The following is a 25,186-nucleotide window of genomic DNA, read 5'->3' as shown; positions in this document are numbered from 1 at the left end:
AATTACCGATCCCAAAGGTCTTAAAAAAACATAAAACAGTTTAAGTTTTACTGATAGTATCTGCAGATAGAAGATTTAATAAAAACTAAGTCAATCCACTCACACAATATAAAACATTTCCATATTTTTTTTGTTTTAATATTAATTATATAGAACTATTTTATTTGAATTTTGCATATACTCTTCCAATTTTCGAGTGAAACGGTTAAAAATTCTCAATTCGGCTCATTTTAATATATAATATGTTGTGTAAACTTCCCGCCCCAAAGAAATATGTTATATAGATCTTTTACATGATAATAATGATGACGGATCTATAAATGTTTGCTCTTTCTACTCTGTCAGTCGATCTTTTATGGATTATCCCGATCTCTCAGTAAGTTCAGCCATTGTAAAACCAAATCGTATCTTTTGAATGCTTTGTCTTTGCTTTATTATTTATTTCTTACTTACTTTCAATTTTTTCTCGTTCTCGTTGATTATTTTACAAAACAACAACGGCAAACAGAGGCCAAAACGAATGCCAGACCCAGGGACCCAGGACTATATCCATGTTCCCGGGGTCTGGAGGCGGGGGAAACACGGAACACGGGAAAAAAAAATCGAGGAAACGGGGGAAAGAACAGGAAAATCTCTCGAGGCTACTGAAAACTTCGTTCCTTTTTGCTTTCCCGACTCCGGCTTTTCCGACCCCTTAGATCCTGGTCCTTTACCTTGGGCAGTCGAGTCGCACCGTACACATTTCTTATGCTGCTTCTTGGCTTTGCGCCTTGGCGTCCTCTGGTCCTCTGGTCCCCAGTTGCCCATCGTCCTTTGTCCCATCGTCCTTGTGCTGCGTCCTTTTCACTCCTGCTTTGTCCTGGCGCGCCCTGTCCCTTTTCCACTTACTGCCGACTTTTTTGTCGGCGGCTGCGACGGCGGCAGTGGTTTAAACACATGAAACAATTATAAAGTTGCCAAGAAATGTAAACCCAAAGAGAAAACAATTTAATTGAATTTAACCAGGGGGTTGTCATATCCTAATGGATTTAAAACAACAACAACAATAGCAGGGAGCGGCAGACCGCAACTACAACAACCACTACATCAAATACAAATAAAGCAGGGAACATGAAAAATACAGCCAACGGACTTTGGGGATGGTGACCCACTGGAGAGGAAACCCGAATCGATAGCGGGAAAATAATTAATATTTTATTGTTTGCGGGTAGTCATATAGCCCGACTTTAAGAACGTTCTTGAGAATTGAAACGAACTTGTATTTTATCCGCTTTAAACCCTGAAGAAGCATGCACTTTAGTTGTGTCAACACAGTAGCTTTATGATTAATCGAATGAACAAGAGTTAAAAAGGGAGTTCATTTAAAATCTCAGGAGATATCCTTTGAACTGATAAAGAACTAAATAACCATGATCACATATTATGCAAAAATCGAGCAACCAAGAATAGAGATAAGCCACTTTACAAATATATTGCTGGGCAAGTTATAGGCTCTTCTATTTGATTAAAAAATCTGACATGAAGAGGGTCAAAAAACTTACTGAACATTTGGGGTAGAAATGTTAAAGTAACATATTGTTTATCCAGTGTTTTTTCGGTAAACGTCATCCGAAATCGGGGCTTTAAATATCTATAGCTTCAACGGTGTCCAGTGTGGCGACAGTGCAGTTGTCTGCCGTGCTCCTTGCCAGTTTTCATTGCCGTCCTGCGACTGCGACTGACACCACCCCCCAACGACAGACCCGCCCACTTCTCACCCCCCAACCCTTGGCGTCCCGCCTACCAAATAACATGCCGCCACTTTGATTCGGCATTGAAATTGAAATCCGCTTATTTGATGCTGAAAAAAGCGAAATAAATAAGGGGGAGAGGGAAATAAAATAAAACGCGCAGAAATCGCTGAAAAGCAAGCAAAACAATATTTTCCTAATTTTCGCGCGCGCACGCGACCAAAGAAAAGACAAAACGAGAAAAATCCCAGAGCGGCAAAGCAAAAGAAAACTGTCAGCGGCAGCAACAGGAGAAAACGCCCCGCGGAGTGGGTGGAAAAGCGTGTGGGTGGTGGGTATTGCAAGTTGGTAGTTGGGCGTTGGGTGGTGGTGTGTCGCAATGAAAATGGAAATGGAAATGGGACATTTTCTGGCTGCAGACAGCGACTGTGTTTGGCTTTTGTTTGCCGTTGATTTCCGCTGCTTCCGATTGCTTTGTTGTACTTCCTTTGGCCCTCTTTTTATTTCTTTTATTATTGCCCCAAACGAAGAGGCAAAAGGTGATTTGATAAGAAGTCTACAAAAAAACAAAAAAAAAAGAGAAAAGGGGCAAGGTGAAGTGGATTGCGGATTGAGCCACTTAGATTGAGGAATTGTTTTGCATTTCACAACGCCTGAAAATGTCACTTCACCGTTTCACCCAAAGTAACTGAGGGATTTCAAGTACTTCGTTTAACCAACCTAAATGTTATAAATATTTTTTAATTATAACTCTTTAGATATCCAGTACTCAAAATATCAATTGATATTTTTGTCGTTTTATTGTCAGAATACCGCATTTGATTGTTTCAATTTTGTACCTCAATCGTTGTAATCGAATATTCAAATAATTTATGTTTGATTTCATATAGTTGAAAGTTTTTAAACCTAAGCAAATAATGACCGTAATTATGTTAGGATGCACACATTTATTGAATACTTGCCCAGCACCCACAATGGTCGTGAAATGGGAAATGATTCGAAATGGGAATTCATATTCAATCATTTTGTCGTGCCTTATTATTGTTTGCCCAACAGAATTGTAAAATTGATTTATTTATTTATTCCCCTTCACTCTGTTTGTTTTTATTTTATTTCATAAATTATTTCGACTAAATTAATGCTCAACCAACCAGTGCAAAATCAAACAGAGCTGGAGCCAATTCAAAACTAAAACTGACATCGAAATCGAAACCAAGCCGAGAATGGTCAAGAATTATTAGCCTTGGGCGGTGGAAACACGTGTCCAAAACGAGGAGTGTCGGGTGAACAGATAGCCTTATCTGCCCAGGATCCAATTTTATTTCGAATTTTTATTTTCGTTTAAATCAAAACTGCCGCCAAACGATAAAAATACTGAATCAAAGCATAAAATGTTGGCATAGTAGTTGAACAATACGCTTATTCTACCCTAAGGCAAAACCAATTCATAAGATACTGCATGAAAAATGCAATGCAAAAAATATTTACATTTAATTATAATACACGATTTAATGGTTTTTTTCGTAAATCATTTCAATATCCTTTGTTTTCGTCATTCGATCTTTAGTTAAGACAACACATTTTCCATAGAAAATAATTAAAAACCAACCAAAGAACTTTAATCAAATGCATACATATTTAATCGGAATTCGCTGGAGGCTTTAACGTGGTAGCTTTTTTGGCAGGGTAAAACAAATAAATTCGAAGCAGACATCTAATATATCTATGAAAAATTTAAAACATGTTTTGGTTAACCAAAAATATAAACCAAGCCAACAAATTGTACATAAATTAAAATGAAAGAGTTCACAATGCAAATTGTTAGCGAAATAGTTTTGTAAAATTAATTTTGTTCTTATTGGCTACGTAAACATTTATAATTACAAAAGCTTGCAGAAAGGAGGAATTCATGAATAGATCGGGTCAATGTTTATCAATCAATCATTTCGAGTTCTGAAAACTGAGAAAAATACTGAAAATTTGTCTATGAATATATATATGACACTTATTGGAATTTTAGCATAGACCAACAAAAGGAATGCAGAAAAGATTCGCTTTTAATCGCATCAGAGGACATTTCACCCACTCCTGTCTCGCTCTGTTGGATTTTACAAACAATTGGCATGTTTTTGGCTTTTTGCTGCTCGGCGACATGTTTGTTGTTAATTTGTTGCTATTGCCCGGCTGTCGGCTCTGTTTTTATTATTTGAATCCAGTGCTTTAGGGATTTAAAATACACACAAATGTGTGCATATCGGCATGCACATAAAAAGCATTTATTTATGCAAATTTTATTTTATTTGTTTTCAATATTTTGGTAACTTTGTCGCTGATATTTCCGCCATGCAAAATCAACAGCAGCCGACAACAAATCCAACAAATCCAACCGAGTGCCCGGCTGTCAGGCAGCCAACCCACCTGGCCATGTGCAAATGCGTTTGCTCGAATCATATATTGGGGTGCAGTGCGTAACGCGAGTGTAAGTCGTAAATTTTGGGCATAATATTGTCGGTAAGCCAAAAATCTATAATTTTGCTTAGGTATCTAATAGGGTTATACTGCATTAAGTGCTTTGACTTAATTTAAGTTATCTAAATCAACAAAACAAAACAATCAACTAGAATCTTTAGAATAATAACCAGATTTACACTGTATTTTCCTTTAAAAAATGTGTAACTATAATAAAGTTATTTTTGATATTTATATTTATTTATTAAGTATAGTTCTAGTGTTTAGACCATTATGAAAATTATAAAATTAAAAATAAATTTACCCACCTCATACATTCAATAAAGTATTTGACAAACGCAAAACATTTTAAAACGCATTTTAGTGAATGCATATTTAAAGATATATTTTTGTTCCCGATACGCACTGTACTTGGATAAAAATATTCATACACACACATTTACTCACAATGTATGGATCAGTGTGCATTTGTGTGTGTGTGCTTATGGCGTCGCATTATTTTGTATTTTAATAATTCAAATATCAATTTGTTGTTACATTAAATATTTAATTTGAACTAAAATGTGTTAAATTCTTTGGGGTATTACGAGCGCACAACTGAACATGTCCATTGTCAATGTGTGTGTGTGTGTGTGTGTGCTTGCGTGGGTGGGTGCAAGCGAGAGGGGTGGCATGGTGGAGTGAGACGCACATATGTCATGCAATTTTTGGTCTGCTTAATTACAGCTTAAAATCTTTGATTAAAAAACCACCCGAACAAATGGACACCGGCAAAACTGAAATAAATACTGAAACCAAAACCGAAATGCTAATTGCCATCCGGTGAAGTCTCTAGCACATCTGAAATGCTGGGAAATCTTTTGATTTTCCGGTGAAAAGCGGCGTCGAAAGATTATCTCAGATATGGTTAGCTTACCAATCAAAGGAAATTACTTCCTTGAAGAGAAAGCAAAAAGACAAGTCTTATTATCTGGAATTAAACTCGGATGGAATTTACATTTAAAGGACTTTAACAACGAGGAAATTGTTTATGGCATTATAAGTCCAGTAATTTAAATGGAATATATCAAATAACATTTATATGCCATCAATATAAATAGAATGTTTGAATTTGTTAATACAAATTCATTTCCCCAAAAGGGGTACACAATATAAACGGTAGTAATAAGCGATTGAATCTCATTATAATTAAATAAACAAATAAACACTTGCCTACAAAATTAGCTTATTCAGTTAAGGGTTTCGTTTCGTTTTTTCAACGGTTTGAGATCCAACCCTTTGCCTAATTGACCACTTGACGGCAGCTCCTTTGGCAGGACCTAGAGGTCGGCTAAACCCCATCCATCCCGCCCCTTGGGCAGCAGTCATTGAGCGCATGGCATGTTTGTCAATGCCGGATGAGCTCCCTGGACGCAGCGTCCCGGACGTGCAGCAAGTTCAGGTTCATGCCACAACCCCGTGAAGCCGAAGCCCGTTAAATCCAGCCTCTCCAGCCTCTATGATCCCCCAAACTCACTCCAGTGACTCCTGGCCACGTTGCCTGGACGACCGAAAACGCATGCAATCAAGTGTAAAATCATAGAATTTTTAATTGATTCCACCGACGCAACGCAACGCAGTCGAATCCTGGCCAGGATTCAGATTCAGGCTCAGTCCCAGCCCCGTGTTTTTGTTTCCTTCCTTCTTTTTTATCCTGTCCACTTGGACCGGCGGTCTATTCTAATGCCTCGCTGTCGGAACTGCGGGTGTTTTGTTATGTAATACCCTTGAAGAGGGTTTTACCACTTGAGCAACTAATTGATTAGGTTTAGCAGTTATGTTCTTACACATAAATCACTAAACATTAAAAAAAATAATATAGATTATGTTTATACTACTTTGTATCACTGGTATTGGGAAAAAGAGAGCGACTACATTCCATAAAGTTTTGCCTGTACTTTTCCCTTATATTTGATACGAGCCATTATTGACCTTTCAATTTCTTTATAATTAATTTTTGCAATAAATTACTCTGTATGTACCTTTGTGGAAAGTTTTTAGCAACCCGCGAGTATTAAAAAATTAATGTAACTCAAACTTACTGCCACATCTTCGATTGGCAAGAGTATTCGCTGTTTCGTAGCCAGTTGACGCACTTGTTTTTTGGTTTCTTTGTTTGGTTAATTGGCAGTTTGTGCTCCGGCCTGACTCTGAGCCATTGGAAGCGCAGAAGTCTCTGGCAGGACCTGCTTACCCTATCTCTATCCCTCGTTCTATCCCTTTACCCCTTCCTATCCATATCCCAATGCAATGCCAATCGCAATCCTTGTTCACATAGCCCATTGCCACCTGGAACCTCAATCGAGTGAGCTGGCTGCTTGACGTGTCCTCGACTTTGGCATTGCCAATGGGGGTGGCCCCCAGTTTGTCCTCCGCAATCCGCTACAGGACTCTCTCGTCCTGTCATATGCCATGCCCTTCCGATTGAATTGTCCTGGCTGCCTTTGCTGCTGCTCCAGCTCCAGCTCCATCTTCTGCTCCTACTCCTGCTCCTGGTGCTCCTACTCGCAGACTCCTCGCTCTTTTGTTGTTCCAATTTTTCCTGGATTTGATTTACATCTTTCATGTCCGCACACCCACTGAGTCACTCAGCCCCCCGCATTTGGGAGGCGGGCCGATTGGTCCTTGTTGTGCAAGATATTGCCTGCCTATCCTCGGATATCAGGCCAAACATGAGAGCTACTGTACCGTGAAAAATGGGCAAGCAGCTTATCATCGGCTTACAATCGAGAACTGAGCCAGATAATCGGCAAAAGTCGATGTTACGTAAGCAAAGGGATTCATATAAACACAATAAACACAGTGCGAATGCATAATAATCTAAGGTCAGTTTTCTCGTTTGTTTGTTTCAGCTCACAGAAGGCCTTAAACTAAGAATAAGTGTGCAATTTTGCTGGTAAAAAATGTTAAATCGCACTTCAAATTTAAAAAAATAAACATTTTAGGAAAGATGTTAAAGACCTTGTAAGCCTGGGCGAATAATTTTTTACAAAGTCACTAAAAAATAAACAAGATGATATTGTAAACGATGAAGAAGAATGTTCAATATAATATTTTACTAACCTAAAATTGTTTTTGATTAAATATTTTATATAAAGAATAAATAAATATAAAGAAATATGTTGTATGTGACTTACCAGTGATTATAAAAGAGTAGCTTACATTTGAATTATATTTAGCGCATTTTTTGGCATTCGAGGTAGTGGCAAAAAACGCAATTTATCAAAGCACCAAAATGCCAGCATAAGATCACATAAACACACACAAAATGTGTGGCCTTGAAACTTTCGCGCACAGGTAAGCACATACATATGTACATGTACATACGCACATACATATTCACTTGGTGGACGCGCACACATACTTTTTCACATGTCCCGCGGAGCGCTAATTGCGAAATTTACCAATAAAACTTTAAATGTTTAACAAACTTCATAGCACAACAATGCAATCACTTCTTTACTAAGTATATAAACAATTTGTAACACTTTTCATTGCATAAATACGTTGCCTTTTAATAAATTGTTAATTTCCATGCGAGGTGACGCTTCACGAAAAACACGAAAGAAGAAGAAGCGAAGTATTGACGGTGACGGATAAGAGAATTTGAGCCGGAAAAGCAGTTACAAAAGCTCTCTTAAAGAGAGGATCGCTGCATTTTAGCACTTTTCTACTCTCTTTATCTCTGTAATGTGAACACATGCAGTTTACCTGATTTAAAACTGCATATACAACTATAAATTATTTATTGAATACTATTATTAATCTAAGCAAACAGTTCAATCTGTTTTACAGCTATCTAAACATCTTATTTAAAAAAAATAAAATAATTTATCTGACTCCTTATAATCACTTTAAATATTATGATCAAAAAATTTATTAGTTTATTTAACAAATATATAAATTTTAAACAATAAACATTTAAACAAAAAGAAAACGAGCAACACTTTTCAAACTCATTTGTTGGTTCTTAAACACTCCTTAAATGATTTACATTTTCAGTCAATATTGCCATAGTGAAATCCTTAGATGTTCGCTTGCAAGATAACCTATTAATACGCTTTATTATAGACATAAGTTAATAATCTTCAAGCGGCGCCATTCATGCATGCCTTGTAATGTCTGCCGTCAATTTGGCCCAAAATCCACTCAGCAGTCATAAGGTTATCTATATGTACGTAAATCTATATGTATATATGCGACGAACAGCGTGCGAAATCGGCTTGAGCCACGCCCACTCAAAAGCCCATTAAAAAATAAAAGAACAGAGCTGAGGAAATGTATGGAGAAAGCGGGGAGGAAGGGGTCCGAGAAAGCAGAACAGTGCCATAACAAACGGGGAAAAAGATGCCAACAAGGCAATTGTGAAATGTAAATGGCCAACGTAATAGATGTCCAACGTCTCCAGATACACTGCACAAAGTAATGGAACTTTAAAATACATTCTTTTAAATTATTAAAAAAGATTTTTGGTCTTGAGTTTAAAAAACCTTAAGTGGTCTCTATACATTACAAATAATGATTTAAAACAAGGTAATAGACACTGTACTGTAAGACACGATTATTCTTTTGGACTTTAAAAATGTTGTATTCAAGATATTGAAACCTTGAAAAACAATAAAAATTATAATTTATAAGATATAATAATTTATAAGATATAAATAACCAAAAAAGATTTAAAAAGTATATTTCCCAAAATTATAAAAAAAGCTTTCCATTGCATATTTTTTGGTCAAAATTAACCTAGAAATAAAAAAAAATATCTGTGTATAATTTGTTTTTCTTCTGTAATCTTTTCTAAGCAGATAGGTTTAAAATATTTAAAATATTTTTTATTCGTGTACAATTGCGACTCCGTCTCCGCCAAGGACTCTGGCAATAATTCGTAAATTTGCTCAAATAAATTCCATGCTGAGCGGGACAGTCGAAGCGACGGGGACAGGATCAGGGACAGAGCGAGATGGAGATGGAGATGGAGCTGGAGATGTAAGGATGGAAGGATGGAGAGCCTAAAATATGTTGTCCTGGCTGAGTCAGGGAAAATGTATGCAAAGCCCCCGTAACAAATTCCACCTACCCGATGACTCCAACTCCGATGATGATGATGATATGCAAAACATTCGACGAAGGACTAGGACATTCATGGCAATGGCACCCGTATCCCCGTATCCATGGATCCGCCAAAACCCAGTTCCAGATTCGAAGTCGGATTAAGATTCAGATTCGGATTCGGATCCGGATCGCCTGTTCTTGTTGTCCGCGACGGCGATAAGCGGCAATTGTAGCCAATCGAAGGCCCAAACTTCGAGGCCGGGACGGCATAAATAAATAAATAAACAACCGATGGCCGGAGTGTCCGCCTTCGGAGCCACTTGGTCCTTCGAACGGCGGGCCGGGCAATTAATTTGCCATTTATTTGTCTGTCTGTCGTTTTGTCTTGAAAGGCGACAAATCCCCCATACGCTGATAAGAATGAATGAGCCATCGCTGGCGAGATAAAGCCGCAGCTCCACAGATACACCACACAGATACATTCGCAAACTCAGCAACCAGCTTCAGATACAGATACAAACACTGGATGCAAATGCAGCAGAGATGTAAATGTATCTATGTGCCCATTAAAGCACTGAGCTCTTCGTGTTCGGCGGAGCTTTGCGGGGCTTTGTGGGGTTAAGCTTCTGCCTGCGTGCGGGTTAAGGGTCCTTGCGCGAGGACTTCCGTGATCATCTGCCCAGTGTTAAGCCTTAAATGTTCCAACCAGATTAAAGCTACCGCTTTCCCTTGCTGTAAATTGAGAGATTTCGTTGATCTTGGTTTTGTTTTAATGACTTTTATAAATTAATTTTGTTATTAAAATGACTTTTTTAATGTACTCTTGGCTGTATATATTCTCTTCAAATAGGAAAGTGACTTCAGGCACTATTTGCACTTTTATCCCTTTTTTGTAATTGCATTTACGCTTCTAGGTTGCATAAATATTTGTACAGCAATCACTTCACTGAAATAGCAAATAAAAAAAAAATAATATATTTCAATTTAAACAGCCTCAATTGGTTAATTATTTATTGTTTTGCTAAAAAAGAGCAGTTTTTTGTTAGAATTGATTTTAAATAACAGAAAGTAAGAGTTATGTTTACGTTTCTTGACAGTTTTTGTAATTACTGTGGTTTTAAATATAAATTAGAAGTAGGGATTTGAAATAATCCATTCCAGCGAATTTTGCAAAAGTGCTTTAAATAAAACGAAATTTCGTTGTAATTATTTGAAAAGCGATTACGGATATGCCGCACAATAATTCCACTGATCCCACAATCGTTGCGCTAGCCAGATGTTTGATGCCGCCCCACTTTTCCCCCCTGGAAACTTTTGGCAAACTCAAAATCATGGCCAGAAGTGTGGGTGTGCCGGCTGAGACTGTTTTCATTGCCAGAGAGGAAGTAATTAAAACACAACTCAAAGGACATTTTAATTTAATCCCTTTGAGCTTGTCTCGCTGGCTGTCTCGTCGCCATCACAAACATGCGACGCCGCCGCAGCCAACTCCGAAGCCAAGTCTCAAGTCCGGGACAGAACCAGCCCAGATCCTGGCCAGCACCCGCCGTTTCCATCTCATTCCCTTGCACTCCACACTCCACTCAACTCAACTCTACTCCACTCCACTCCACTCCATTCCAGTCCACTCCGAGCAAGTCAAGTCAAGCCAAAAAATTGCGCTGCTAGTTGCGCTCTGTGGAGCTCGAAAGGATATGCCAACAGGAACAGCAGCATCGAATGTCCTTGCTCTCGATGGACACTTCAAAAAGTAGTTGGTGTTATAGATTTCTTTTGAAATTATATTGTAATGAATATATCCACAACTAATGGGACTTCTGTATCCAGAAACTCTTTATATTTCAAATAAAACTAAAAAACTAGAAATAAAACCTTCGTTTTTATAGTGTATTATTCGAAAACAAATCTCATATCGATCGAACCAACAGTATAGTGTCACAAAAGCAAAGTTTTTATGAACAAAGAAATCCTTCTACAATAACTATTTTTTTGTTATATGGTTCATAAAAACATTTTATAATAATACATATGTGAAAATTAAAAGCCTCAGTTATTTTTTATAGGAATTGAATTTGTTTGTATTTTTTCCCTGTGCAATGAGCAAATAAATCATAACGCTTTGACCAACCTCCGATTTTTCCCGACATTCCGCCTTTCTCCGCCTAAGCCCCTCCCCTTTTCCCTTCGACTAACTGGCCATTCTCATTTGCCAAGACTTTTCTCCATCTTTTTGGTTGCATTTTATTTATGCCGACAGTTTATTAATGCCAGCTAGAAGGCGTAGGTGGCGTAGGCGGCGGGGGGGCGTGGCCAGCGGTTGCATGGTGCAGTGGGTGGACCGCCTCGTAATTGTATTTGCCTGTAAATGTGCATGTGTGGGTGGTTTCAGGGGCGAAATTTCTATTTGGGGTGCCCACACATTGCCCTTTTAAAGATGGGATGCTTAAAATGTGTCAAGATGTTTTTGTTACATATATGTAGATTTTAAAAGCGATAATCCTGATATGCATATTCAATGTTTTCAGATCGATTCAATTTAATACTCACAACGTAAATATCGTTAAAATTATAATTTCGATCAATGCTTAGAAATTAAGTTTCTATTAATCATATATAATAGAATATGTACTTAAAATATTTCGTTGTCAACTGTTTTTGACACAACAGTGTGTATTTATTATTATTCTCCAATATATTCTCATATCGATACGATTAATATATCGATGGTTTTAATAACGCTACTTAACGATTTTTTCGATAAAAGTTTGTTCTTGTTCTTGTAGACTCCATACTGTTTGGTTTTATCATAACGATACTTTTTATATTTAGATGGTTTTAAGACCGATATTTATGAAACGATTATTTCGGTAACTCTGCTGTTCTATTGCTTGTCGACAAGCAACCCTGGCCTCGGCAGCCACCCGCTGCCAGCACTCTCATCATCGCCGTAGTCATCATCATTCGCCTGGTGACCAGCGCTGCTTCCGTCTCCGGTTCGAGTCTCCGGTTCGGTTTTGGACCGGAGTTTGGGCCCGGTTCGCTTTGCTGCCGCTTGTTATGCTAATTAGTTTTCGACGTTGACGTTTGCCAGCAACGCCGCCATCGCCGACACCAACGATGTCTTTAATTGGTTCTCATGTTGCAAGTCCACGATGCTGATGTTGCTATTGCTGCTGCTTTGGTGTTGCTGTTGCAGATGTTGCTGCCGTTGCTGTTGCTGTAGCTGTTGCTGTTGCTGTTGCTGTTGCTGTTGGTGTTGCTGTTGCAGTTGCAGTTGCAGGCAGCTGCTGCCAGTTCGGCTTTCTTTCCTTTCTTGCGCCCTCTCCATTCTTTGGCACTTTGGCACTGGCAATTAGACTCCTTTTTCGGGGGGAAATGGCTGTGGAGCTGCGGAAAAGGATGTCAAGTGGGCGTTTCGTCGCATTCGTTTGAAGTTTGAGGTCCAAAGGCATTGATTTGGGTAGCAAACATCTCACTTTCTGGGTAACAAAAACATCCTTTCAATTATCGATTTTTGGATGCAACATAAAAAAAGGAAATTCTGTGATTATTAAAAAAAAAATTGTAACGATGATAAGATTTGTTAATCTTAACCTATAGAGAACAAATATTTTAACTCCTTAATGTATTAGTTTTAGTTTTTACACTCCTTTTGAAATTAAGTTATTATTTATGTTTACTATTTAAATTACAAATGTGTGAAGTAAAAAAATTAAAATATATTAAAAAAGACTTGAAAACATTCACAAATGGTCTTTTTTCGTTTTGAAGCTACGTTCACAATACTGTATGCAATTTAAACATTATATTTTATTTTTGTATATCAAACGTAAGTTAAGCCTTAATCAAATACGATTATATAACAAATAATTTAATATTTTAATATTTCAAATTTAAATTTGAATAAATTTAATTCAACTTGAACAGCTCAACACTTTTCAAAAGAGGTACCATAAAATTAAACATTTTCGAACGATTATCAAAGCATTGCTGCCCATGTGGGATATGTAAATTCAGATCTGAAGTACAAACATTGCGGTTGATAATTTATCATCGAATTGACAGTGGAACGTTGAATATTTTAGCACGAAAACTTTCCAAATGAACAGGCATCGATAATGTGATTCAAATTAGGTTTTACAACTTTTTTTTTTTTTGAAAGCCTGTAATCGCACGTTGCACGTTCCACTTTTCGCTGCCCCAGTGGCACTTTAACCCTTTTGCGGCCCGGCTGCTCCACCGTTTTCCTTAACTCCTGATTTTGTGCGCACACACATCCATCATTATCGTTATCATTATCGGCCAGGACGGGGCTCGTTGTTAGTCCACAATTGCGTTTTGTTGTGCCAACCAAAACTGTCAACATTTAGCTGCCAGTTGACGGAGCAGCCAGCCGGGTTAGTCCAAACGTTATGATAATCACCAAGTGGCTGGGGATGGGGATGGGAACTGAAATTGGGATGGAGAAGGGAATCGGGAGGGGTATATAAATGCGGTGGGATGGAACAGGTGGGAGCCGACGGCAGGACATGGACTTGGACATGAACAGGGGCAGACGACAGGTAATAAACAATTCCATTTACCGACAGCTGTCAGCAAATAATGAAAAATTGAATAACGGAAGAAAAAAAAATGACAAGTCGAGGTGTCCAATGCCCTGCCATCGATTTTAAAATAATGAATTCCGAGGCACTATCTTAAGACAGTTAAGTAGTTATATTAATAATTCAAACCATTTTGAGTTTATCATATCATTTTCAATGTTCGATTGTGCTAAACTTTAGAGAGAAGAAAAAAGAATTCCCTAGCTTGAAATGTATGTTTGATATTTTATTTTACCTTAATATTTTATTAGATTTTTTACTCAAAATTTAATTTGTTATATATATAAACATTTTTATGATTATGTAAAGTTTTATATAACATTTAAAATATTGCGCATACGACATGCTAAACATTTTCATAGTTTCATTTCCTACAAAAATTCCAAAGTCAACAGTTTAAGTCTAAAATTACACATCTTCGCTCACTATTTTCCTTTCATGAAATATCTTTTTCAAAAATTACGCATACGACACGTTGAACACTTTCACAATTTAAAGCAGAGAATTCGTAAAAGTAGCTTAAAATAATTATTTTGTATACTATATTTTATATCACATAACCCTAGTGTATTTTAAATTTCAAATAAAATCCGATCAAATTTAATTAATTAAACTCCCATTTCTTTGAATTTGTGCACAAAAAACAGTGTGAAATATTGCGCATACGACACGTTGAACAGTTTCATAACTAAAAGCCCGGTTACATCGGCCAGCAGTTCGAGTTTTTCTCGTTAGCTCGAAAGAAAAAGGGTAAAATATTGTAAAATATTGCGCATACGCCGCGTTGCACATCGTTAAGGGTGCCGCGAAGCGGTCCGATGGTCAGATTTTCAGCTGGCTTGGGTGTCAAATGGCCAATGGTAACGGGAATGGGATTGGGAATGGGCTTGGGAATGGGCTTTGGGAATGAATGTGGGTGTGGCGGGCCGCCGTCCGCCCACAAAATGTCCAAATATGTTTGGTTTTTCAGCTGGCGGCGCTGAGGGCCCTGCAATCGCAATGTGGCGATGCAATGATGAGCGAAAAATTGACATGCATGTAATTAGTGACAAGGGGACAGTGGCCGCGGCCTCCGCTGTTAGCACTTGATGAGCTTTATCCGCACACGCAGCCGTATATATATCAATTATGCCGTTTATGTCCAAATGTCCACGATGCTCGCTGTTCGGTATTCGCCCACAACCCTCTGAACCCCTGGAATCCAGCGAAAATTCATTTTCGGAGACATTGCATAGGGACACTTCGAATTGGAAAAAGTAGGGCTATTCAAAAATATCTTCTGAAGGTTTATAAAATGTTTATACCTTTTGCCAATGCTTTCTGCAGACGATAATATACTTGTTAAAAAAAAGTTTCCTATTTCTAAAAAAAAGTCTCCTTAAAGGTTGTAAAACGTTTTAGTTTATAAAGATATATTTCAAATTAATAACAGGGTTTTCCTTTCTTTATTGAATTTTATTTTCGTTTTTTAATAATATGTTTGATTACTTAGTACTGTTAGTTCATTTTTCTAACATTATAAAATAAAAAAAAACGTTGAAAATAAAAAACAAAAGAAATAAAATACTAGTTGTGATTTAATAATGTTAATTGGATAACAATCAAAACAGTAAAATCGTTTCTTATTTTATATATTTTAGAAATCTTTTTTCTGTTAATAACATTTATAATGAATAGTAATAGAAATCACGTCGAACTTTATAAAAACTCTGTATATTAAAAAGTAGCAGTTACATTGTTAAAATGATATATTAACTCTCAAGATACATAATTGATTTATTTGTGAGTTTAGTGTTTCTTTGGCTGCACTTAGGAGGTTAATCTATAAGGATTATCTGACTTGTAGACAATTTGGCTGTGTAAAAACTTGAAGACAGAGCAGGCCAGCAATTGGACTGTCGAAAAAGGAGCGGAAACAGGCAAATGACCTGGAGTTGCTACGAAAAATGGATCGAGATGGGGTTCCAGAATGGGAACAGGAATGGGCATGAGGTTGTGAAAAGAGGATATGGAGTGAGAATGAGGATGAGGATGAGGATGAGGATGGGTAGGCGCCTGTCTCGTCAGCGTCACTTGTCACATTCACGTTGACTCTTTTGACACGTCGACAAATTGTCAACAACGTTGCCACCGAAGAAACCGAAGGACCAACAAAAACTAAGAAAAATGATCCAAAAATGCCGGCCACACTGGAATGCCTCCTGATGGCCTGCATGTGAATGTGTGTGAATGTGGGTGTGTGTGTGTGAGTGTGTTGGTGTGTGGGTCCTGCTGTGCATCCTGGTGGCTATGGTGCTTCTGGGTGGTGCAAGTGGACAAGGGGACTCCTCTATTAGCAGGCCGCTGGCATTTTCACGCTTTCGTTTTATGCGGCTCAGTGGATTTCTGTCGCACTTAACGGCATCAGTGGCAGTGACACTGGCCACCGTTCTTTTTTTTTACCACTCCCCCCTCCCCAATTCACCACCCTTCACATTTTCCCATCCCCGAAAGCGACTTTCCACACATTTATCAACGCCTCGCACAGCAAAGTCCGAAGTCCGGGAGCCAGGAACTCCGGTTATGGCCATGGTCAGTTCCCAGTTTCCCAATTTCCCAGTTTCCCAGCTCCCAGCTCCCAATTCGCTGTTCTCAGTTTGCTGCTCTGAGGCTCAGTAGCTCTCCAAGCATTTTGTGGAAAAATGCAATTCAGCACGATTTGCATTTTAGGTGCCATGCTCCCCTGGCTCAACTTATCCGCATCCCATTGGAGTGGAGCCGCCAGCCAAATATCAAGAGATCTGATTGGGGAAAACCATTTGCTAAATTATAAAACTGAATTCAAGATAGGCCTACAAAAACCCCCTCTTTCGATCAAATATTAAATTGATGTTTTAATTATGTAGATGGAACAACTGAAATTAATCCGAACTTATAACGTTTTAAAACTCAAAATGTGTTGTTATGGCTTTTAAATTATTTCAAGTTGTTTTCAATTCAAACCATTTGAGCGCGTCATACTAAAAACAATAAGATTTTCTCACTTGCACCCATGAACATTTTGAAACGAAAATAAAATTAAATTATAAATCTTTTCAATATAAAAAAGCACACTATCTTACATTTCACACCATTTTAACTTTCTTTAGTATTTTTAGAAGGTATCTTTTTTTTTTTGTTCTAATGAAAAATTAATTTTACCAGTACTTATGCTACTACTTAATACAAATACTGTGAATTTAAAAATGATTTAGTGATAATTACTGTTATATAGTTACTACTGTTAGTGTATTTAAAAACAGGATTTTTAATCCAAAATCACTTGAAATTTTAAAATATGTTTTAATGTGAATCCATAGGTATAGCTTTAATTAAGAAACTAGTTGAGTATCTATGAAACTTATGGTGAAATGAAAGAATACAATTCAAACCTCGTATTGTGTGCACAGAAAATTCTGAAATTCTTTGAAAATGATTTCTCAGTTGTGGGTCCTAATTCGTTGCAGTTTATTTCGCTGGCTGCGGGGAAAAGCCATTGGGCTTTTGGACATAACTCTTGTGCTCCCCTGACCGCTTCAGACAGTTGGAATTACGAGCACTTCCGGATGCTTCGGCAAATAATTAAGACTCCGTTTTAGACCGGGGCTACCATATTTTATCCGTGGCGATTTCGTGCCGGCACATCAATCAAAGCAAACATGTGAGCGCGGGGGCGGCAATTTCCATGCGAATGTGTTTCAAGTGCCTTTGCCAGTTATAAATTTCCGCACACATCCTGGCGAAAGGAGCAAGGATAAAGGAGCAGGCAGCAAGCAGCAAGCAGAAAGCGGCAAGGACACGGACGGACACGAAGGCACCGAATGCATTCCACTCACGGCAATGGGGAAAGTGTCAAGTTAATGCCAACAGCGATAGGCAACAACAACTGCAAGGACATTCAAACCTCCCCACCCACTTTCGACCCCCTCCCCCTTTTCAACGCCTCCCCTCCCCTCCCCCTAAGCAACCCTTTTCCGACTCCTTTCCCCTAATGACTGCGTTGACGGCGTCATTTGCCTGGCGAAAAGGTAAGAGGAATCACAAGCCAAAAACCACTCATACCTAAAAAATAAAACAACTTTCGATTACCCCTTAGTTACAAGATTAAATTAACTAAATGTTAAAAAAAAAAAAATTCATATAACAAATACATATAATTAAACATATTTCGAGATAAACGAATGATTGATTAGTATTTTATTAATTTTTTTTGGCAAAGATAATTACTCCTTTGCAATTTAATCGTTTTTGTTCATACCAATCTTCATTTAATGTTTTAATTTATATTTAATGTAGATTCATAATTGTTTTTTTTTTTTCAAATTAAGAAACTATTACATTAAAATATAAAATCGAGCATGTTTGTTATCAATGATTATAACTATATTTTTGTAGCCATAATGTTCGGTAATGCCTTTTTTAATCATAACTATAAAACCTTTCAAAAAGCTATACAAATTTGTATAAAAAATGTAAAGTATAAAGAATTTTAAAGACTAGCAATTTTATTCAAACTTAATTTGGAAACACTTGTTGATAAAAATGAGAAAACCTTCTGTAAGATTTTACAACTTATAATAAAAAGACTTGCTGAAGATAAATAGAGTAGCTTACAAGTTTTAAGTTATAAGTAACCTATAATAGAATTTTTCAGACATATTCAGTTCTATACACCCTGACTTTCAGAGAAGGATACAGAACACTTACAACCACTTGACGAAATGTGCGAATGATTTGGGAAATAACAAGATGCTCTCCGCGTTCGGAGGCTTTCATGCCTCCCCCGATCGCACAAGGGGTACGAAGGGGTACACATATTTTGCGCAGTGTACCGTGGGGCAAGTTATAATGATGCCACTTGGCTGACTGCCGCTGATGTTGCTGATGTTGCTGCTGTTGTCGTTTAGCTGCTAAGGCGATGCCAACATTTTGGACGCTCTTTGGACTCTTCAGACAAGTCAACAGGACTCGAGCTGACAATGATATGTGCCCGGGACTTGGAACTTGCAGCTTGGAAGTGGTAAAGTGGGGAAAATTGGGGAGGAAAGTGGGAAAATGGGGAAAATAGGGAAATGGTGAAATGGCAACTGCAAGGCAAGGTGGCATTGGTGGGCAAATCTGGCTGAAAACTCGGTGGAAAGTTGGTGGAAAGGCGAAGGAAGAGCGGAAATATTGCTGACAGTTGTGGCATATTATCATACGGCAGTGTCCTTGCTGCGAGTTGAGTCCTGGCTCCATGTCCTGCCACATTAGCCGTCGCGTGCTCGGCAATCGCTCGACATTTGTCGCATCCCGTGACAGATGCAGCTCCCAGTTTTTCCTCAATGCCCCCATCTCGAGTTTTTCCCAGTCCAAGTTCCCCTTCAGGATTCAACGCAGGCCTTTGATCTCCTTGGAAAACTTATTGAACCGCACAAATAAATATGAACATTATTTTAATGCGCTTCTTGAACTTGGCAGAATGCATGCTCATATCGGTTTAGTTATAAAAATAAATTCATATGTATACGCGAAATATACCTAAAAATCATTATTTAAGATTCTTGATACTGTCGATCACCAAAAAAACGTAAAAAATTTAATTTGTTTAGATAAAACTACGGAACTGAAAAAACAAATCACGAATTGAATCAGAAACCTATTATGATTTTACTATTCATCATGTCAAGTTAATAATCTAATATTAGGTATTAAATTCTAAAGAATTGTATTAAATATAAAGAATATATGAACACATTCCTAAGATATAATTGTTCTCTCTCTACATACAATTTAAAACTAGTTTGTTTAACAATTTCAAATGTCCTTCTAAAGAAGACTTTTTGTTTGTATTTAAATAGTTCTGTAAATGTACTTCAAAGTACTTCTATGTTTCTTCTTTAAACAATCGATTTAATACAATTTTAAGCATTTTTTTGTTAAAGATGATTATTATAAAAAGTATATAAAATAAAACAGAAATACTATAATAAAAACAATTTGAAATTAGGCTTAAAACATTTTATGATAGAAAGCGTTCGAGACGCCATCTGGAGCTCAGGTTCAAATGGTTGAGAAACATGGTTAAGCTTTGGGGTAACTTTCTCTATTGGTTTTCTCCTGAAAATTCAAATAGTTGGGAATACGTTGAAAGGATATTTCCTTACAATAAGGACATTTTATTGAGACTGCGTAAAATCCATGAAAAATAGCACTCGTGTAACAATTATTTACATATTACTATTGTAAATTGGTAAGTATAAGAAAAAAAATTGATTATAATATATTCAAGAATGGGATTCTATTCCTTGAACTTCTTGTGTGGCTGGATGGCCAGCAAGATGTCGTCGGCGTTCTTGAATTTCAGCGATATGTTCTCCACCAACTGCAGTTTCTCCAGCTCAAAATCGCTCTGGAAGTCAAAGTTCAAGAGCAGCTTAACTAAGAACACCTTCATGATGAATAGCCCATATCGTCGACCTAAATGATCAAGGGTCAAAAAGTTAATAATTTAAAAAAGAATTAAAAGTAAAAAAATCTTCTTCATTTTTAACTTCCTCTGAAACGACATTTAATTGGGGACAGTTAATGAATACGCAATAAAAATATTACAAATAATTAAGATATATTCTTGTCAAAATAATTTAATCATTTGAATTAACTTATTAAATTAAATTAAATGTTAATAATTTTCGTTAAATAATATTTTCTATTTTCCGATTGATGTATTATAAACTCGAGTAAAAATAAATCAGAATTTGAAAGGGCTCTTCATTTACTCACCGATACAAGAGCGCAGTCCATTTGAGAAGGGCAGGAAGCTGTAGGAGTGCCTTCGGTCGCGCTGCCTCCTTGCTTCCCCAGGTCCTGTTTTATCCTGCCCCTGGGACTGATCCTCCTGGTCAAGGAAACGCTGCGGATCGAACTGCTTGGCGGTGGCGCCCCACCATCGTTCGTCGCGTTGCATATTAAATGTGTCCAAAACGACGATGCTGTTCTGCGGAACAATGGCCTCCCTTCCAGCCAGCTGAAAGTCACGGCTCACGTGACGCAGATTCATCGGCACCGTGGCCAAGAGTCGCAGCGATTCACTGACAAAGGCGTCCAGATATCGCAGCTGCTGCAGTTGCTCCAATCCCACGTTTCCGCTGTCCGGAACCACGGCCCTGATCTCCGCCAGCAATCTCCGCTGCACGTCGCCCTTGTTGGTCGCCAAGCACAGCAGGGCCAGCATTATGCTGTTCGACACCGTCTCGAAGGACTGAAATCAATGGGGAATAACCACATCAATTTAAGCCGGAAATATACAAAATATAAACAGCATAATTATACACATCGCAAATAGAACATACAACAACAAAAATAAGATTATATAAATATACTTTTCGTATTTCGTTCAATTAATTGTGTATTCTTTAACCATTTAACAAAATATTTTTTTATTAAGTACCAGCTTTTGTAATCGATATACCACTTTTGATCAGGTACCAACATTATACACATTATCCAATTAAAATAATAGCAATAGGAAAATTTCATCGAGACATAACTACAATTCAAAACAGAAAAATATATAGCCTTTTAACCCTTTCATGCCCAAATTAATCTGGGGACACATAGAAAATATTTAACGCCATAAATGATTAATAGGAACCCCAAGTAACGTTCATATCGATTTTCGATACTCTAAGTCCTTTGGTATGTCCTTACTGCAATGTTGCCTTTAGGCCTTTGAAAAAATCCACACTCTTTATAAAACAATTTTCAAGCCCAATTTTATACTTTTATCATAGTCTTACCTGTTTTAAAGATATGTACGTACTTATTTTATTAGTATTTGTCACTAATTTTAGTTAATCGCACTATTTGCACGGACACTTTTTGGTAAAATTTTTCGGCAGCTGTGGTCGCTTCGAATCATAAGTGATAACTCAGCACACGCTGCAGCTGCATTTGCCAAAATTACCAAAAATTAAAGAACATTAATAAGGGGAATGGCCTATAAAAAAAAATCCACAAAAATTTTGAATCGTAACCGATTTAAACTTCAAAAAGTCAATGTTGCCTGTAGGCAACAGTGGGCATGAAAGGGTTAATATAAGTTAGATGCTGGTAAAAAAGATAGAAATATTTTTATTTTTTAGCCGACTATATATTGCTAAATTTAATATAAATGAGTTATATTTACTTTTTGTTATTTAAAAAGTGATATTAAAATGTTAAAATATTTCAGCTTTTGTATTTGCTCCAAAATTAATTGATTTTTAATCGGAAAAGTTATCTTATTAACTTAGGAAGGTAGGCCAAGAACAGTTAACTTAATATTGCCATAAATTATTATTGATTTATAATCAAAAAGAATATTACACAGTATTTTTTAAATAGTTCAAATATATCTTATGAACTAAGAAAGGTACGCGAAAAACATTTAACTTAATATTGCATTAATATTTAACCAAGTAAATGGTCTCAATAAATGAAAGTATATACCCGAATCATTCAAAACTCACCACAAGAACCATCGACTGAGCCTCGTCCATAATATCCTCGAGGGTCATCTCACCGTTGGCGGCCAGATGGAAGATCTGCTCGATGAAAATGCGACGCTGCCAGCCGGAGGAGGACGGATCCTCGCCAGGATTCTCCCCGCCGACGGCGTCCCTCAGTCGCCAATTGCGATGCTTGCTCCTCACGATTTCGCCCACAAAGTCGGCCAGCAATTTGTAGCACTTCTCGGACTCCTTGTAAAGTTCCGGGGCCAAAAGGAGGTGCAGCAAGCGGATTTGCAGCCATGGCTTCACCACCCGCACGGCTGAGATCTCCAGCAGTCTTGAATCGAAAGGATTGAGTCCTTCTAGATGGGAAACAGTAAGGAGGAGCCATCACTACTCACCTCTTGTAACTGTGGGCAATGTGAGCATCGTCAATCTGCGTGAAATTGGTTGGTGTGCCCATGATAGTCACTGTAAGAAGTTAAAATAATATAATGCATTTGAAACTAATAAAAAATATAAATAAATTAGTTTACAAGTTCTACAAAAAAATTACAAGCCTATCTTGTATAATTAAATATTGGTAGACTTACTTTTTGTTATTTACCTTTGTTATTTTATGATAAACAAGTACATTTTACATAATATTAAATCATACAATTTTTTTTAAATGAAGGTAAATTTTGAAGCAAACCTTATTATGCCTAAAACAATACTTTGTTTATAAGCGTAAAATCTGTACTAATAACAGTTCAATATATTAATAATATATAGCCATTCAGAGTGCGTAAAAAGCCATTAGCTTTGCACATTGAATTGTTTTGAATTGTTTTCCTCTATCTTTCTCTACTCATCTCCAAGCATTTGATCGACTCCACCAAACACTCATAATTTAATGTCAATATTTTGATTTCTTCCCTTGAGCGGATTCAAGGGGATCGGGGTGATTAAATACCTACATATAGTTATTGGATATTGGAAGGTGGATACTGGATGGTGGGTGGTGGGTGGTGGGTGGTGGGCGGTGGGGTTCCGCATACGTGAGGCGCATGGAAACGGGGGGAACGTGTCGCCTTTCGAAGGGAACTGAATGCAATCATTCAGTTATTTGTTTATTCCGCAATGGGTTTTACAGATGGGGTCAGCTGCAATACGGCGACGCTCGTTTGTAAATCGATCACTTAAAATCAAATTTAGTAATTTTATTGCTTGTCGGCCATAAATTAGTGACATTTTATGAATTAGGCAAGCGGAACAATATTTACAAAATCCTAAAGCCAAGCATTTGTTATCGGATCAGAAAGTAAGAATGTAAGAAAGTAAAAAAGTACGAAAGTACATACGTAGAAATTATTATATTAAATTATTATACATTAAAAAAAATTATGACAAATGAAAGTAATTTTGTCTCATAAATGATATATTCTTTTCTTAAAGAGTAAGTAATCGTAAATAAACATGCAATATTCTTTAAGAAAAGATAGAAATAAACTGAATAAGGAGCCACTTACAACAGGACACCTCCAGAACAGCTCGACTGAGTAAATCCTCGGCATCGGTGAACTTCACGGCCTCTCCATGGAGATTGGATTGCAGTAGGAATTGCTCGATTATCTGATTGCCCACCGAGTTGAAGACGTCGAAGAAACCGGCCACGATATTGTGACTGAAGACGGGGTTCAGTTGCTTCCTGCGCAATTTCCACCGCTGTCCTGAAAATGTACTTAATTGACTTTCTGGTATCACATATAGTACATTCGAAAGTAATTACCTCTGGCATGAAGCAAGCCGCGACGAACGAAGAAGCCATCTTGCAGAAATGTTTTATCCTGACACTCTGGTGCATTCAGGACACACTCCATGCCGGCAGGATCATCAATGTAAACAAGGACTCGGGTGCCAACGAGAATGGCCAGAGGACGCTGAAAGTACACCCGGTACTGAGTAACCTTCTCCAGAATGCCTAAACATGTATAAACATAAAATATAAATTATAATACAATATATAATACGAATTTAATATATGTCACAATTTGTCGCAAATCTAGTTTAAAAATACAGAAAAAATGGATTTGCCATAGATTTCCATAGGTTTCTTATTGTTAACAGAATTATTTTGGAAAAATGAAGTCCATAGTTTTAATAATTGATTTTTTTTCTTTTTAAAAAGAAACACATACAAATTTTAAGCAAATCTGTTTATAACTTTTTCAGTTTTTCAACCAATTAAAATTTAATTGCGATTAATACTTTAAAGCTGTTATTATTTATAACATCAGACTAGTTCTTGTTTTTTTAATTCGTATTTTAAAAATTTAAAGATATTTAAATATTAAAATATTTTTAGATATTAAAATTTTTTTCTTTAGAGCCGGAAATCGAAACTACTGCTCCAATAGCTCTAAAGTTTGTAATGGATTGATTTAAAGCGTTTGGGGTATATGCAAATTTATTATTTTTGGAATGTTTACTCAACTGTTGGGATGCAGATTGATGCAGAGTAGAAACCAGAGGACGGGCTGCTGCAGCACGCCGCGCCATCCATTCAGTTGCCAGATGAGCCGCCAGCACTTGCGCTGTTGCCAGGTGAGGAGCACCGCCAGAAGGGCGCCACATGCCCACAGTGCCACACTAAGGTGCATCTCAGTCACAGTTAGAGTCACAGTTAGAGTCACAGTTACAGTCACAGTTGCAGTCACAGTTTCAATCACAGTTTTAATATCAGTTCACAGTGCGCTCCTCCAGCTTTTTACGATCTTCTATGGCCTAATGTGGTGCTTTGTAGGCAGCTCGTTCGCTTTCG

General features: G+C 37.3%; 1 protein-coding gene across 1 annotated transcript; it reads right to left on the bottom strand.

The window, feature by feature from the left end:
* Positions 1 to 20,034: 20,034 nt before the first annotated feature.
* LOC108097914 (probable cytochrome P450 318a1) lies at positions 20,035 to 25,025 on the bottom strand. Its single transcript, XM_017200450.2, has 7 exons — positions 24,860 to 25,025; positions 24,155 to 24,346; positions 23,895 to 24,095; positions 22,785 to 22,854; positions 22,402 to 22,720; positions 20,675 to 21,152; positions 20,035 to 20,371 (listed from the first exon to the last, which is right to left on the bottom strand). Exons 1-7 carry the CDS (start codon positions 25,023 to 25,025, stop codon positions 20,193 to 20,195), a joined length of 1,605 nt encoding a protein of 534 aa, XP_017055939.1. The 3' UTR covers positions 20,035 to 20,192.
* Between the last annotated feature and the right edge of the window lie 161 nt (positions 25,026 to 25,186).

The sequence above is a fragment of the Drosophila ficusphila genome, unplaced genomic scaffold (genome assembly GCF_018152265.1).
Source record: "Drosophila ficusphila isolate 14025-0441.05 unplaced genomic scaffold, ASM1815226v1 contig_197, whole genome shotgun sequence".
Lineage (NCBI taxonomy): Eukaryota > Metazoa > Arthropoda > Insecta > Diptera > Drosophilidae > Drosophila > Drosophila ficusphila.
This window is presented reverse-complemented; position numbering and strand designations above follow the sequence as displayed.

Excerpts from the sequence above, each read along its gene's own strand:
- LOC108097914 (XM_017200450.2), bottom strand. The coding sequence starts at position 25,025 with ATGCACCTTAGTGTGGCACTGTGGGCATGTGGCGCCCTTCTGGCGGTG. Across the intron at positions 24,347-24,859 it reads CATCAATCTGCATCCCAACA|GCATTCTGGAGAAGGTTACT; the intron begins GTTGAGTAAACA and ends ATACATGTTTAG. Across the intron at positions 20,372-20,674 it reads TGGACTGCGCTCTTGTATCG|GTCGACGATATGGGCTATTC; the intron begins GTGAGTAAATGA and ends TTGATCATTTAG.